The sequence below is a fragment of the Eptatretus burgeri genome, chromosome 15 (assembly GCF_056783735.1).
Source record: "Eptatretus burgeri isolate ZD-2024b chromosome 15, Ebu_testis_v1, whole genome shotgun sequence".
Lineage (NCBI taxonomy): Eukaryota > Metazoa > Chordata > Myxini > Myxiniformes > Myxinidae > Eptatretus > Eptatretus burgeri.
The window spans coordinates 36,299,258-36,316,497 of NC_140975.1; the positions used below are offsets into that span (position 1 = coordinate 36,299,258).

At 42.3% G+C, this 17,240-nt stretch overlaps 1 protein-coding gene across 14 annotated transcripts in view; it reads right to left on the reverse strand.

Annotated features, from left to right (window-relative positions):
- Positions 1-7,705: 7,705 nt before the first annotated feature.
- Positions 7,706-17,240, reverse strand: part of LOC147011933 (trinucleotide repeat-containing gene 6C protein-like) — a 356,840-nt gene continuing 347,305 nt past the window's right edge. For all 14 annotated transcript variants that reach the window (XM_085857643.1, XM_085857641.1, XM_085857642.1 and 11 more), the window contains one exon: positions 7,706-11,555. In XM_085857643.1, coding sequence (XP_085713769.1) covers positions 11,159-11,555 — 397 coding nt within the window. In that variant the 3' untranslated portion in view covers positions 7,706-11,158. The remainder of the gene's footprint in view (positions 11,556-17,240) is intronic.

A 17,240-nucleotide genomic window follows, 5' to 3' on the forward strand; every position in this document is an offset into this window, starting at 1 on the left:
GTATCTACCCTCAGGAGAGCCAGAAAAACATCTTTCGAATCTCAAGTCTGAACTCTCAATCCTCTCTCCCTCCTCAAAATCCTGGGGGCGTCTAATCAAATCTGTTTCTGGTGTATGTTCCCCCTCCACCCCCTCCCTTACCTCAAATGGCAGCACTGCTGATACCGCACGTGAAAAAGCTGAATGCCTAAACTCGGTGTTTGCAGCTATAGTCCAGCAGCCATTTCTCATGAGGCCAAATAAGGAAATTCGTTCAACACCCCCTACAGAAAAGGTTTGACTTGACAGGGTGGTACAATAGACCCTATAGAACACCTCCAGGTAATATGTGGTTTCAAATTGTGGTATCACTAAAATTCTACAGGCCATTATACATACGAAGGGTACTTACCAAGAGGGTCACTGTGGGCTAGCAAAATTTAGAGGGAGGGTTAACGCAAACGTGAATATCTTTGTCTAGACTCAACCAATTTTCAATATTGAGGTATCATTGGCTTCCTCTTATAATTCTCTATCAGTGTATGAACAGTTATTTGAAAATGGCCTTTGCCATGGCATCACCAAATGGTGTTCTTTGCAGTCCTCAACATGGTGTTCTGGACATCTTTTTCTTCTTCCAGAGCTAGTTGGCATGCTATCACTTGCTCCATCACAGCATCTTCATCTACATCACTACCCTCCTGCCTAGAGTGCCACTTCACTAAGGCACGCCACTGCAGACGAAACCTGGCTTCCATGACTATTTTGTGGGCTCTCACTCCACGATTGTAAGACTTCCCTTTCAGGAGGGTCGAGGTTGTCGAACGGCCATACATGCCAGATTCTATCAGAAGATCCTCGATGCCTGACATCTGGTACTTTTTACCCAGCACAGCCAGATAATTCGTTGCAATGTGGAAGCCTCCTATGCGTATCACCATGTCTTCAAACTCTTCTTGTAGGCGCCACTGAATCTCTTTGGCCTTCACATATATAGCAAGGTCAAATGTAATAATGTTGTCATTCTGGCCAAGGCTTGCCATCATGGACTGCACATTCTTCATAACTGTGTAGACGGTGCTGAACTCTGTAGGGGAATCATTGATCATGGGGCAGTAGCCGATGTTTGTGCGAACGGAAACGCAGGGGTGTACCACAGCATTGAAGCCACACCAGCTAGGTACTTATTGTTTTTTTCTGTGGCGAAGAGCTCCACCTCAAACAGCTTCATTGGTGTTATCCTTATCACTGCCCAAGCGAGATCCATCTTACAGGCTGCCGAATGCAAGCTTTCAGAGCATTTGAACCACCCAGCTTGTATCTTCCCGGAGAAACTGGTAACAGCAGGCCGCTTTCCGTAGGCACTGTACTCTATGATGGATTGGCACATCCCAGTGGATTCAAGTGTCCATTTCCTTTTTGTCTGGTCTGAATAGACCCTCGGCTTGGGGACTGGACCAAAGTGCCCTCGTTGATAGAGGACTACTGTAGTGGCATGAGTTGTCCTCTTTCCATCAAGAGTCTCTTCAGTCTTGTCATTATTGTCTGCTGCCACCTGGACAAAGACGCCTGGGGAGATGTTTGATGGCAATACCGTACCAAAGATGTCGCTCTTGGCTAGGATCTCCTGTGCAAGGCTTGGGTCGGTTGCCTCAACATCATCATAGGAGTCACAGTGGCCCATTCTGCTCAGCATGGTAATGAGCTGTTTTGACTTCGTCATATGGCGAACTGCAATTCCCAGGGCCGCATGCTTGGGCATGTTAGTTCGAGCACGAGTCGTACAGTGTACAACATCCTGAGCAAGCATCAAAACACGTCTTTCATCTGATGAGTTGCTACATTCTGGTGCTGAAAACTCATCTTCATCTTCCTTTTCTGGTTTGGCAATCACCCAGCGAAGTAGCCAGTCAAGACTGTCTGGTATCACAGATTTGGATTTTGGCAGGGTTAGATCCATGATATTAGGTGGTCGGACTGATATGCCTTGGCATTCATTGATCTCCGACTTGATGAGTTTCGCAGTGCGGTACAGCAGACTCACCCTGTCGCAATCATCCATCGCTGTTGTGGGCTGTTTTCTTGGTACACCCGTGGCTGTTGCGGTGTTACACTGATAGGCAGAGTTGATGACATCTTGAAGGGATATGGAGCTTGAGTACAAAAGCTCGGACTGACTAAGATCATATGGCTTATGGAAGAAAATGTCATCTCCAAAGTGTTTCTTTAGTCGAAGTTTGAGTCGCTGGGTAGTGTAGCTGTCGACTGCCACTCCCTGTCCACGCAGAAAATGATTGTATCTGTCCAGAAGAATTGTCATATCAAAGGCCTTCCCACCATTCAGGTCAGCAGAGATATCTTCAGCCAATTGCTTGAATGCCGTATCGTAACAAGTTTCTTGTCTCCCTTCATGGAAGCCAGCATACTGCAGATTAGCTTTGCTGATGTATGAGGCATGGCAAGCTCTGTGGTATCTAGCTTCGGCTGTCACTAGATCGTTACTGACAGCACCAGTAGTCCGTAACATGTCCTCATCGCCCTTTGCGGTCGCTGCTTGCACAATAGTTTCACAGGCTTGGAAAGTTCTGACCATGGTCATCTCCTTTACCCTTCTGTGTGTTTTCTTCTTGCAGAAGAGGCACATAGTCCAGTCAGTGGACGTTGACTGGGACCTGGATACCCTGGAGGTCTCCGTCAAACTTGTTTCAGATTGTGTGCCAATCTTAGATTCTTCTGCTGGTGTCGGTGAGAATGCAGATCTTCTCCTCTGCATGTAACGCAGGTTTTCTTTGCTTGTCCATTTTTCGTAGCAATTTGAGTGCCATTTAACATCCACGGTTGCCAAACTGTCAAAATCTGATTTTCAACGTTTGTATACTTCATCTCGTCGGAGTTCCAGTGCTGCAACAAGTGTCTGTATGGAGGTATCTCAGGCTTTCCTCAGTGTCTCGTTTGAGTCCATCTGACAAATTATGCACTTGTGAAAGTTTGTCAACTTCTGTTTCTTTACAGATAAAAGTTGCACTACTCCCTGACTCTCTGAACTGGCCATTGCTTCAGTTGGCTAGTAGGATTCTTTCAAATGTTCAATCTGGAATGACACAGAAAAGCAACTATGTTAACCCACAGCCTCTTTTACCATCATTATTAACATGACATTTTTAAACTTTATTTTTGTAATTATCTAGTCCAAAACAATTTCATAAAAAATAGACGAACACAGCATTTTTTAGTCCAGCAGCATGAACCTGTGAAAAATTCAATTGTTCAACACCCACTACAGAAAAGTTTGACTTGACAACTTAGTATGCTCTAAAAGATGCTAAAACACAAAAAAGCTCATAATATTTGATTTGTTTGTGATTTTTACCTCTTGTGGTTGTACAGTTGAATGAATATCGACATTTCTGTACATATTCTGATAGAGAATTATAATACGAAGCCAATGATACCTCAATATTGAAAATTGGTTGAGTCTCGACAAAGATATTCACGTTTACATTACCCCTCCCCTAAATTTTGCGAGCCCACAGTGACCCTCTTGTTAAGTACCCTTGGTATGTATAATGGCCTGTAGAATTTTACTGATACCACAATTTGAAACCACATACTACCTGGAGGTGTTCTACAGGGTCTATTCTACCACTCTGTCAAGTCAAACATTTTCTGTAGGGAGTGTTGAACAATTTCATTTTTTTCAGGTCCTTGCTCCTGGACTACTAAATGTTGTGTCCAAAACCCATTTTTTTCTGTACCCACCTTATTCAGTCGCACCCAACTTTCCCTGGACTCGTTGTCCTTTTCTCCTGACAAGGTGGAGAGCTTGCTGTCAAACCTCGACTCAGATTCTGCAACAGGTCCAGACGGCATCAGCCCACGTGTCCTCAAAGCCTGCTCTTCTGCTCTTGCTCACCCTCTCTCTGTTCTATTCACCCTCTCATTTGCTCAAGGTCATCTGCCATCTGCTTGGAAATCAGCAAACATCACTGCCCTGCACAAAAAGGTGCAAAAACAGATCCCTGCAACTACAGACCAATCAGCCTTCTCCCAATCATCAGCAAGGTTATGGAATCCATCATCGCTTTCGACATCAAATCCTTCGTCTTTTCCAATGGCTTGATTTCTGATCATCAATTTGGTCTGCAAAGGGTCTCACTATCTGCCTTTCCGAGGAAAGCCACATTTCAAACCTCGCCTCCAAAGCCAGTCGCCGACTGGGAATCCTCCATCATGCAAAGTCCTTCCTCGGCCCACCTGAGCTCCTGACCACTCACAAAGCTTTTGTCCGCACCCTGATGGAGTAGTGCTCTCCCCTCTGGGCTGGTGCTCCTGCCTCCCACCTTTCTCGGCTTCACGCTGTAGAAACCAAGGCATTTCGGATCATTGGGATCTCCCGCAATGAGGCTGAGTCTTTGAGCCTCTCACTCATTCACCGCAGGTTGGTCGGTGTTCTTTCTGTCTTCTACCGTCTCCTCTCCAGCCTTGCCCCCTGCTCTCTCTGTGATTTGTCCCCACCACATTTCTGCAGGGCGCTCAAGGTCCGCCAACAACCCCCTTCTGGTAAAACTACCAAAATCACTGTTCACCTTCACTCTTTCATTCCTCTTTTTTCCCGCCTTTGGAATAAACTCCCTCACTCTATTCATTCCCATTCTTCCCTCTAGGCCTTCAAAACAGCTGTTCACCACCACCTCTTATCATCCCCCATCCGAATCCTCGATCTTTTCTACCCCCGATAATCCACCCAAGCCCACCTCCTTCAATTTCCCTGCTTTCCCTCCTGAAAGTCCCTGTAATGTCCATCTTCTATTCCCCATGTTCCCTGCCCCATCCCTCTCCCTTCCACAGATCTCCTAATGTCTCTGTTCCCCACTGTTTTGTCCTTCCCACTCCCTCCCCTCTTGTCTCATGCCCCCCCCCTTGATGTGCATTGTGTTTTAGCTCTCATACGAGCCTCGACAGGTATACAAAAACAAAAAAAGTGCTTCATTTTCCTCATTGGATACTGGTACGTGCCTGACCAGCTGAGCATACAGAATAGAAGCTCAAACTCCGCAAACACCTGCACTCGCTTGATGATGTGATTCGGTATACCGAATGTGAAACCATGAGCCAAGACAAATTCTTCGGTCTCAGATAGTTTATGATCTGACAAATTCAGCACATGTTTGGAGGGATTACAAATCAAGGAACCAAACCGTTTTTGTTTCAGAAGGTCAATCACACGTGAATGCTTACTGTACGTGCCTTGCTCAGCTCATTAGTCAATGGAAGCAATGTAAAGAGAAATCAAGTCAGAGACAGGAACCCATGTGCGATGTTCCATGCATGGCGAAGAGCGCAGTGGAGAATGACCAGTTTGCGGTTTGTCCTGTTAATTTCATCCTCCATAAACATAAGTTTGACTGTCCAACGCCAACTGAGACAAGAACATGTTTTTACTTTTACTGGACAGTATACTTGGTGGGACTCTTACAGTTCCTCTCGATACAAGATTGGATTGATTGGTATCTTGGTCAATAGAGCAAGAAAGACCTGCTCCACAGATAAAGTCCATGCTGAAATCGAGACCATCACCACTGTTCTTCCTGATCATGGGTATCCAGAAAGGATCATCAATAGATATAGATATACAAATTCCTCAACCCACCAAATAATCCTATAATCGGACCTGCTAAATATCCTGTATACCTTTGTCTACCTTGGAAAGGCAAAGTATCTCAGTGGTTTGAAAACCCGATCAAAGAGACAGTGTCCCATTCTTACTATGCTGTTCAACCACGAACGATTTTCTCCACCTGTCGGTTGCTTCCATCAGTCCAAAAGGATGCTCTGCCTGCCTATCATACAAGTAAGATTATTTTAGAATCTCAGTGCCAGTGTGATGCTCGGTATGTGGGCCGCACATCTTTGAGATTGAAGGATTACATTGAACAACACATCCCTTTAGGGATCAGGTCAGACAACCAATTTGGGCTTGTAATAATGTACACAGTACGACAACTATTCCCTGGGCCTCTGCAATTGGTCATCATTTACTGAATAATTCTCAGTGTGCAGAGCAATATCGTATTGGCTGGTTAAAAATCCTGAGTGGAGGACGCAGTTTAGCTCATCTTCGTGCAATGGAGGCCACATTCATCAGGTCAACCAATCATATTCTTTGTCGACAGAAAGAGCTTTCCAAACTTTATATCTATTTTTACTATGATGGCTTGAGTGTGTGACAACTCGACCACAATCAACGTTGAGTCATCATGAAAACCAACCCTCCCCAACTAGCCCTCAGCTCATTAGCATTACGTTTCCACCGGCACTTTGTCGATTCATCTCCGCCTAATCAATATTCATGATAGTTCATTTCCACCTCTTCATGATCCATGATGCTCTATGGTTCCACCAAACAGGTAATCCCGTCCTTTTTCTTTCCTTCAACCAATCAACGTTGAGGACATTACATTGTAACTTTATAAACGAGAGTTTAGTGCTGCCTCTTCATCTGCTTGCAGTTTTATCCTGAGGAGTGCAAGTCTAAAAGCTTTGATAATCTATATTCTATTGAAATGCATGTTTAAATTATCACGAAAAAAATTCTGCATAATGAGTTGCATCTATGGTCAAAATTTGGTGTCAATTGGATAAGTGGTAGCAGAGAAATTGGATAAGCGTAAATTTGCATGTATGTACGTGCATACGTATGAACGGACAACCCAAAAACATAATGCCACCGGTGACATCATCACTGGAGACATAACCAGAGTTGGTGTCAAAGCCACCCAATGCTCGCCTGTTTATACATTTATCATTTTTAAAGAACTCGTCTAATAATTAATATTTTTTTATAAAGCATTGCAGTGAAGTCTGATCCAAATAATTTTTAAGCAATATATGTATTTGTATATTGTAATCAGTAAAAAGAGCGCAAGTGAGCACAATATACGCCCGAACAAGAAGGTATATACAGAGTTTAGCTACTACATGGAAAACAGCATCCTGGTTGCCATGGCAACCACTTTAGATGACAAACGTATGTCACGACACACCGTCTCCACAGTCTATACCTATGTACCAAATATGAAACGTGAATGTTGAAAACTTTGGGAGTTAGAGTGCGGACAGGAACTGATGGAAAACAGCATCCTGGTTGCCATGGCAACCACTTTAGATGACGAACGTATGTCACGACACACCGTCTCCACAGTCTGTACCAAATATGAAACGTTAAAGTTGAAAATTTTGGGAGTTAGTGTGCGGACAGGAACGGATGGACGACCGGTATCACATAATACGCCCTATGTATATATAAAAACATAATGGTGTGCATATATATATATATATATATATATATATATATATATATATATATATATATATATATATATATATATATATATATATATATATATATATGTATATATATATATATATATGTATATATATATATCTATCTATATATATCGGGTGTATAAAAAAAGTGTGGTAGATAAAAACATTAGAAAGGAAAAAATTACTTGCACCAAAAACTTTAACATTTTCACGCTCACGCTGATGCTCACGCCGGGGGTATCGCTATAGCTCTCTGTTCTTAGAACAGGCGAGCTAAAAACGAAAAGGAAAAAGGGCCATTTGCACATAATGGTGTGCAGTGTCGCTGACATTAGTGGTGAAAAATGTGACAAAATACGATTTGAAAAAGTGAAGTAGAATTTTCAGTGGTACACAAAACTAAGCAACCAAAAACATTTATTAGCTTTTCAAAAAGAATAAAAAAGAAAGAAATAATAATAAGAAAGCAACTTCTCACATTACAATCACATTCTTGAGCAAAAAAGTCAAAGCAAGCCATATTTCCATTATTTATGCAATGATGAATGCAATGTTTTAAAATGGACAAGTAACACTTGTATATAGCTATAACTGGATGTTCATTGTTATAGTTAAACTTTCGAAAAATAAGGGGGATCGGAGGGTTCGGGGGAGAGGGGGGACGGCGGTGGAGCGGGTAAGAGGGTATGGAAATGCTTCAATACAAAGGCATTCCTTTCCGTACCAAAGACAAGTACAAACACAACAACCAAACGAATCAAAATGGGAATTAAAACAGCAGTTACTGAAACCTCAACAATGCATAGTCTAGTCTACAGCAGCCTGAAATTCAAAACACAGCAGCTGGAACAGCAACAAAAGTCAATACTTTATACATGACCTGATTTTCTTTTTAAATAAAAACGACAAACTGTGGAACAGAGGCAGTACACACTAGTAGCTGTCAGCAAAGAAAAAAGCCTTCATATCATTTCTAATAACACTATAAAGAAAACAAATGATTGACAACACTTTACAACCCACATCAGTTTAGTAGGAGATAAATGCTCTAATGGAACACAGCAGGTTCACCAGTAATGGCTGGAGGTTGAAGAGAAAGATCGTTTTTAAAGTCTTTTGATGGAACCTGAGATTTGCATTTCTTTGCTTCAGGTCTTTTTTTTTTTCTTTTTCTTTTTTTGGAGTAAAACCAAAAACGAACCCACCAAGATGGCTTCTAAAAAAATCATCCCAAGGATTATTTATTTCTGGTGTTTTCAACACAGGTGGACCTTGACAGTCTGAAGATCCGATTTTGGAAGTTCTGTAAACAAGAGGGCTTGCACACACTTGCACGGATACACGCATGTGCACCTCCAAAGAATCCACTCTTTTCTCCAGTCTTCCCCATCCAAGTGCTACTTCGTCTTGTGGCTCATCTTTTCGACGGACAAGCCCACAAAGCATCACAGCTACATCAGAAGTGCAGACAATGATTAGGGCATTTCTTAACCCTTGTTCCATTGCAACCGGCGGAGAGGTGGGGGAGAGGGGTGGTGGTGGTGGTGGGAGGGGTAAAAGTGGGAGAATCCACAACCACGCTTTTGCTCTTCGCTTTATAGAAAGCTCCTCTTGGAATATGTGATTAACAAAAAAACAAATCAAAAAAATTAAAACAACAAAATAAAACGCAAGTCAAGTAACTGGTATAACTACAACCACTGTACACATCTCCACGTTCACTGCATCGAGAGGGTTCATTACTCAGTGCAATGGCAGATAGTCTGAATGTATTTTGCAGATGAAGCAGCAGCATAAGATGCTCTTTACTGCGGACAAAAACGAATTTTTTTTTTTACAAACATTCAATAAGTATCAATTACCACCTCAGAGCACAGCTTTCTATGAGGAATAAAATTTTCAAAACCATTACGGCCGAGTTACTCTACCTGTTTTTAATGTTTTTTTTTTCCATTTTTTTGGCCTGTATGATTCAAGTATTTAAAAATCGATATGTTTTTGGATGAAATGAGGCGACGATGCTGAAAACATTAAGGACCTCGAATGACCAATGCTCAGAAAGGAGTGAAACTTAAAAAAACAAAAACAAAAAAAAACGTGAGCTCCATGAAAGTAATAAATAGCAACCAAATAAGCAACTCATATACTGTACTTTGAGAAACATCACAGATCGAGTGAGCACCACGGTGGTTCTGATGAAGCTTCGCATCACAAAAACCTGTGCAAGATGCAAGCGAAGTGAGAAGTACATTGTCCGACAAGCTGTTCGTCGTTTTACCCGCGTCCCGCCGAAACGGGCCGCCTGGACGTGATCACAGCGAGAAGGCAGAATAAGTCCAAAAGGAATTCATTTCACAATGGCAAGCGCTTGTATGCACCCAGGTGCAAGTTCTTTGAGCCGGTAGAAATTCCGACCATAGAAGTCTTTCCCTCTTTGAAAGAAGGATTCGCTCCGAAGGTTATGCGAATGGTAAAAAACATGTTAGTGCCATCTGCGTACTAATGTTTGGTATCCAAAGTCCAATAATAATAATAATAATAATAATAATTACAAAGCAAGTGTCCATGTGTGCATACCCACGAAAAAGTGTGCTTTCCACTCAAAGTGGACAAAATGGGCTTTTATCCAGTAGCCACTGGTCTCTGTAGTCTCAACACTTATAACGCGTGTATAGTACTTACATTCTGGCTCCACAAAATGCAAATCCATCAGCAGAAGGTTGGAAAAATTTTTTCCTGTCAATGTTTAGAAATATATATATATAAAAACAACAACAAAAAAAATCCACAACAAAAAAGCATGGCAAGTAATATCCATCACACCAGATGGTAATGATCATGGTGACGAAAATAACAGGCTTTGTGTGTTCACTTAAAACCCTTTGCAAAGTGTGTGCCTACCGGCATTTTGATGCAGCGGACATTGATAAAGGGAGAAGACTGTTGTTATATGTGCAATCGTACAGCATATTGTTCGTTCCTGTCCGACATGTTTTGCATAGGAGTGGTTAACAGTGTGTCAACGTTTCATTCTTGTAATGGGAACACGTGGCAAGTCCTGCCTCTCCTTCTCGAGCTATTCTATTCACTCCCAGCCAATCAAACGTGCTGGCTAAGGGCCGGTCTACAACTCAGCTCTATCTGCTAGATTTTCTGAACCTGAAATGGAATATGATAAACTGCGAACGTGACGGTCCTCACGTTGCAATGGGCTGTGTGCAAAAGACGGATCAATTACAAGTCTGATAAAGGTCAACAAGAGGAATAGGTAAGGGTGGTTAGGATGGGGGTGGAGGGTTGGGGGGTCGGGGGGGCAGGTGATGGTGAATAAAATCACCAGTCCTCACCATAAAGGCATTTCATTTTTTGATGTGGCAAAAGCAAGCCAGCAAACGGACACCTGTCCCTCCAAAGTCACAGTTCTCAATGTGCATCAGAGTGCATGTAATATAAAAGTCCATCACGTCATTGAAGCTAATCCCTGGGAAAAAAAAATGAAAGAAAATGAGTGAGGTTTGAGGGATGGTGAGTCAAAGGATACTTACAGCTTTTACTCAAACCTCATCAATTCCAACGGGGCGACCATGCTCTGAAAATGGCAAAGAGAGAACGCGCCCAATTGACTTGGCAGATTGTGATAAAGGATGAGATGAATCGCTACGGTAGAGTAAAGGCTTGCCACCCTGCGTGGGCCGATTGGTCAGAAGCTTTGCAGGTCATCTAAGAAAGGAAAGGAGGTGTAACGATGATATGCAGAACCATTTGAAGGTGAGGAACAAAGTGCTGGAGTTCAAAGTTTAAAAGAAGAAGAAAAAAATAAACAAATCAAAATCAAATCAAATCATGGCAGCGATCACATTGATTCTCCACCCAGCAGATCACCAGGCAGGAAATTATTGAGCGGAGGTGGTGGACTTGGGAGTCGACCACGTCTCACTTCATTTCCTGTGGTACACTGCCAAAGTCTTGCAGAGGAAGAAGGTAGGTTGCTGGGAGACCGAGTGCTGGAGAAATGTGGCATGCTCCACAGCAGGCTACCTTCGGTGTCAGTCCACTGGCCACTCGGAGAGAAGAGTCCGCCTGTGCCACTGCTTTCGTGCACAGACGGTGCAGTTGTAGGACGAGTGTGGACTGGGGTGGGCAGTGGCCACCCGGAATTGTTGAGGTTGGCGCCAGGCTGTGAGAAGAAGCGATTGATCTCATCGTCACTTGCAAATTCAGCCAAGATGGTGGTGTTCCCAAGCACACACCTGAAAATGGGAAAGCAAACGACAGAAAAGTTGTGAGATGAGAGTGGTAGAATCTATAAGCAATTGTCTAGCAAACTCTGCAGATACATGAGCAAAATTTTGTACTAAGGTCTTGGTATTCAAGTGCATCGATTTTACTGTAAATATATTTTAATACAGAAATAACAAATAGTACTACAGATTTTGAGAAAAACTTTTACAAGTTAATGAAAAATTAACATTGTAACTTTCTAAACGAGAATTTGATGCTTCTTCATCTGCTTGCGATTTTATCCTGAAGAGTGCAAGTCAAAAAGCTTTGATAATGTCCATTTTATTGAAATGCATATTTAAATTTTGTTGAACGAACAACTATGTCGACAAGGCATGTTGTTCAATAACATCAGTCTGAAGATCACTAAAATCCCACGTGACGTGTACTACCGCTTCCTCTGTTGAATTGATCAAGTCAACCATCTCGGTGATGTGATCTGTTATCTTCTGATGGAAGGGAGATCATGGTGGAACATAGACAACGCATGCGTAGACGTTCTTCATCAGACACAAGGTAGAAGACAATGTCAGTTTAACCCAAAACTTCCTGCAGAATAAAGTTTTCCAGATGGTCCTTTCAGAGAGGCATAGTGAGAGTGTGAGATTTGTCAGGATTGAAGGACATGTTCTGAGTGTTTGACCAGCTTGTGATTTTATCCAGGTCTGCAGAGCGTGAAGAGGCTGCTGCCTGCCGATCTGAGGGATGAGAGATGGTATGGCAGAGGATGGAGTCATCAATCAGCAAAAATGAAAGAGGACTTTCCAGTCAGAGAGATCCTTGATGAAGATTAGAAAAAGCACAGGGCCCAGAACACTGGTTTGAGGAAATCCAGCCTGGACAGGAAGAGGGGATGAGAGAAAATTCTCTAATCTCAACTGCTCTCGAAAAATTGTTTCAATGCAGGGCTTCGAAAAGAGGAGATTATTTAGTTAGGAAATTTTAGCAAATTGTATTGACCATCTGTGAAAAAATTGCTTACGAAAAAATTTCTTCACTAACGTAATCATCTAGGTGTCCACTAACACCTATCAATTAGTGCAAACCCAATTCCTTGTGGAAAATTCTGGGGGCCCAATCAAAGTCCGGGTGCTCAGAGGGCCTGCGCGAAAAAAAAAAAAAAAAAAAAATCGGAAAATTAACTTTTGCCAATATTGACTTGTGGGATGTCTAATTAGGGGTGTTTTTGAGGGTGCTGAATTGATTCTAACCATTCGATTTGAGAAAAAATGAATCCCTGGCCATAAAATATTGATATGATACATTTTTAGATATCTCAGACTGTGTTTTGCAGTAATTTGGCTCAATTAATTCAGATTGTTCAAATTGTGCTGAAACCAGCATACAACATTTTTGAAACCAAGCTGTTTCAGCCTAACAGCTTGGTTATACTTGTGCTCATGCTCAGTAGAATTATCTGTGTAAGCTGAGGTTAGCTAAGAGCTTTTAGCTATAAAATTATTGTGCACCGGACTCAATAGAAGTTGAATATATTCAACATAGAGTGGACCTATTAATGTTAAAACCCATCACTGTATGTGTGTTCTGTCTGTTTTGTGTCAAAATTTCATGTCCTGTCTGTTGTTTACAAAAAAATGTCTGATTTTTTTTAGGACAGTATGGACAAGGATGTGACTGAACCTGGCTTGAGGTGTTTCATCTGTGGTGGTTCCGGGATTGAAAAGCATACGCTCTCAAAAGTCTCCAATAAAGGCCACCCACAGATCTCGTTCATTCACCAAGAGCTAGAAAGAAGCATGGTCAAATGTGGGGTACCTGTCCACACCGACGTTAAAAGAGCCCAAATGAAGAGAGATAATGATGCTGTCAACACCATAGTTGGGTGGTTGGAGGAAGTCAACCCTTTCAATGCCACACGGGACAAGAAGACTCTGGTGTCCTTCTCAACTGGGTTCAGCAGCACTCCCGAAGACCAAGTCAACGCTGATCAAGCGGAAGAAGTTGGCAGAGCCAATGGAGCGAGTGCATCAGTTCGTAGAGCCATACAGGCTAAGATGGATGGGAAAACTGTTGTGGATGCAATGGTAACCAAACACAAGGTCAAATCACTTGCAAGCCTCAGATCTGGACCCAAAGTCAATGGCGAGAAGCTGGTCATTGACTCACTGAAGCTATTCAACCGCCTCATTGTCATCAGTGAGCGTGAAGTCAAGACCAAAGAAGCTCTGCGCTTTGAGTTGACGCCAAAACCGATGTCTCTGTTTGACAAAAATCAAAAGTTGCGAAAGCCAGACAAGGCTGCCCTCGCAAGGTCCCTGAAGGCATGTGTGGCACCTGTCGAACAAACCCCTGCACAAGCCTTGTGGTTGATGGTGGGTGGCTCCTGCACAATGTCAAGTGGGAGGCTAACCTTACTTGGAAGGATGTTGTCGAGAGCTACCTCCGGTTTGTGAAGTCCATGGGGAGCCATCGCCTCCGAATAACGGTGGTCTTTGACGGATATGGCAGCTCCACCAAGGACCATGACCACTTGAGACGAACAAAGAATGCATTCTGTGACATTCAGATTCGTCTGGATCTCAAAATCATCATTGCAAGAGAAAAGTTCCTCGATACCAAGAACAACAAAGCCCAGCTCATTCTGCTCCTTGCTGAGACATTTAGTAGGAATGGAATCAGTGTACAGCAATGCTCCAATGATGCCGACACCCCCATCGTCCACGTAGCTCTAGATGAGGCAAGAGAGTCCCTATCGAGGTGAGGGCTGAGGACATAGACGTCCTGGTTATGCTGATTCATCATGTTGCAGACCATCCGATCTTCCTCACGATAGCCAAAGAAACATCTTACGATGTCGGAAAGATCCGGGAGGCCCTCCCAGAGATATACCGGAGGTATCTTATCTTCTTGCACAGCTTCTCTGGCTGCGATACAGTGTCTGCAATTTTTGGGTTTAGCAAACCAACTTTGCTAAGCAAGCTCTGCAAGACTGATGAAGCAGAGAGGGCAATGGACGTGTTTATGGACATCCGAGCTGAGAAAGGTGATATCATTAAAGCAGGCTGTGATCTTTTCATGCTCATGTTCCATGGGAAATCCTCCAAAGACTTGGAAGACTTGAGATTTGACATCTTCAGCAAGCGAGCTGCTACTGGGAGCATAAAACCTGAGAAACTCCCCCCGACAACAGGAGCTGCAGCACAGCACTCTCTCCGAGCTTACCGCCAGACTAGAGACTGGCTGATGCTGCAAAGTCCATCGTTGGATGCCCGGGACTATGGATGGCAACTCACTGAGCAAGGATATGCACCAGTCCCTTCTACAGACCCCATTGCACCAGACTACCTCCTGACGTTTGCCAGCTGCAACTGTGCAGGGGACTGCAGCTCACTCAGGTGCTGCTGTAAAAAGCAAGGAGTCAAGTGTATTTCTGCTTGCGGCATCTGTCATGGCAACTCTTGCCTGAACATAAATCAGCTGGATGACAAGAGGAGTGAGGAAGATACTGGGGAGTTTGATGAATAAGGTTGTAAAAGCTGATGAAGCAACATTTCCATAGAGCACAGTTCTGTTAAAAATGGCAATAAAATACATTTTATATGATCAAGGAGTGTTTTTTCTCAAAAATAATGGTTGGAATCAATTCAGCACCCCAAAAAACCCCTAGTAAGACAAGTCAATATTGGCAAAAGTTAATTTTTCCGATTTTTTTCGCGCAGGCCCTCTGAGCACCCGAACTTTGATTGGCTCCCCAGAATTTTCCACAAGGATTTGGGTTTGCACTAATTGATAGGTGTTGGTAGACACCTAGATGAATACGTTAGTGAAGAAATTTTTTGGTAAGCAATTTTTTCACAGATGGTCAATACAATTTGCTAAAATTCCCTAACTAATTGGTTTGTTTATGCTTTAAAACAATCTAAATGATTGTGATATTGATGATGCACAACTATTTTGTCACACACAAAAGAAAAACACGAGATTTTGCAGAGTTCACGTGTAAGTTTCAGAGCTCCTTAAGGCAGAGCACGCATGCACAATGTACTTATTAGGGTACCCAGTCAAATGGACTGGGTAACCTATTGTTTTTCTTCTGTTTATTATTATTCTTTTTCCGCCGGCAACTTGCGGGCTTTTTCGCTTTAAAAATAATTTTCTCAGGAACGGTAAGTCCGATCGACACAAGATTTTCACCATAGTATGTATCTTTTTCGATAGCATACTCAATTGATAATTAGGACATCATAGGTCATGTGGTGCGGGCGCCATCTTGAAAAAAACCGAATAACATTGGACCTCTGTATCTCTGAAACAGTGCAATGGAAAAAAATTTCCCTTCATACATTTTACTAAGCTCCCGATGGGGAACGCGGGTGATTTTTCGTGACGCCATCGGTGAAGCGGTATGCCGGTGAAAATTCGTCAAGTAGAACGCTGCATAGGAAAAATCTGAAATTTGTTGAGCCTCATCTACACAATTCACTGCAGAAAAAATTTATTGTGACGTCATCGGTGACGTGGTTCGGCAGCCATCTTGTTTTGAATTTTTTTTTTTAAACCTTCTCCAGAACGGCTGGACAGATTGAGGCGAAACTTTACACATACATTCCCCATCACATCCTTTTACAAGTTTGTTAATTTCGTATTGATAGGTCACATGGTTTGGTGGCCATCTTGAATTTACCATAAAACCTTCAAACATCTTCTCCAGAACGGCTGGTCAGATCAAGGGGAAACTTCACAAGTCTATTCTGCACGCGTAGGGGATATAAGTTTGTTAATGAATAATTGATAGGTCACCTGGTTTGGCAGCCATGTTGAATTTAAGAAAAATATTAAATAATGTTTTCTCTGGTACTGCTTAAGGCTTAAGCTATCGAAGCGAAAAATTTGCAACTGCCGTCTTCCATCAGGTCTGCATACATGGTAAAAAAATTATGACGTCACAAGTCACATGGTTTGGTGGCCATCTTGGATAGAAAAACGCACCTTATCCGATTTACATGAAACTTCACACACTTATTCCAGTCCACGATAGAAAGCAGAATTTAAATTTATGATGTCATAGGTCACATGGTTCGTCAGCCATCTTGGATTGAAAATTAATAAATTTTTTTAAATCTTCTTCTCCAGAACCGCTGGACAGATTGAGGCAAAAATTCACATACACTTTCCCCAAGACATCCTTTCACAAGTTTGTTAATTTCTAATTGATAGGTCACATGGTTTTGTAGCCATATTGAATTTACCCTAAAACCTTCAAACATCTTCTTCAGAACGCCTGGTCAGATCAAGGGGAAACTTCACAAAGGTATTGCACACGTGTAGAGAATATAAGTTTGTTAATTTCTAATTGATAGGTCACATGTTTGGAAGATATGTTGGATTTAGGAAAAATATTAAATGTTTTCTCTGGAACCACATACCCTATCGAAGCGAAACTTGGCAACTGCAATATACCCCCATGCCTGCATATACAGTAAAAATTATGACATCACACGTCACATGGTTTGGTGGCCATCTTGGATTGAAAATTAATAAATTTTAAAAATCTTTTTCTCCAGAATGGCTGGGCAGATTGAGGTAAAAATAGACACACTTTCCCCAAGCCTTCCTTTCACAAGTTTGTTAATTTCTAATTGATATGTCACATGGTTTGGTGGCCATATTGAATTTACCCTAAAACGTGCAAA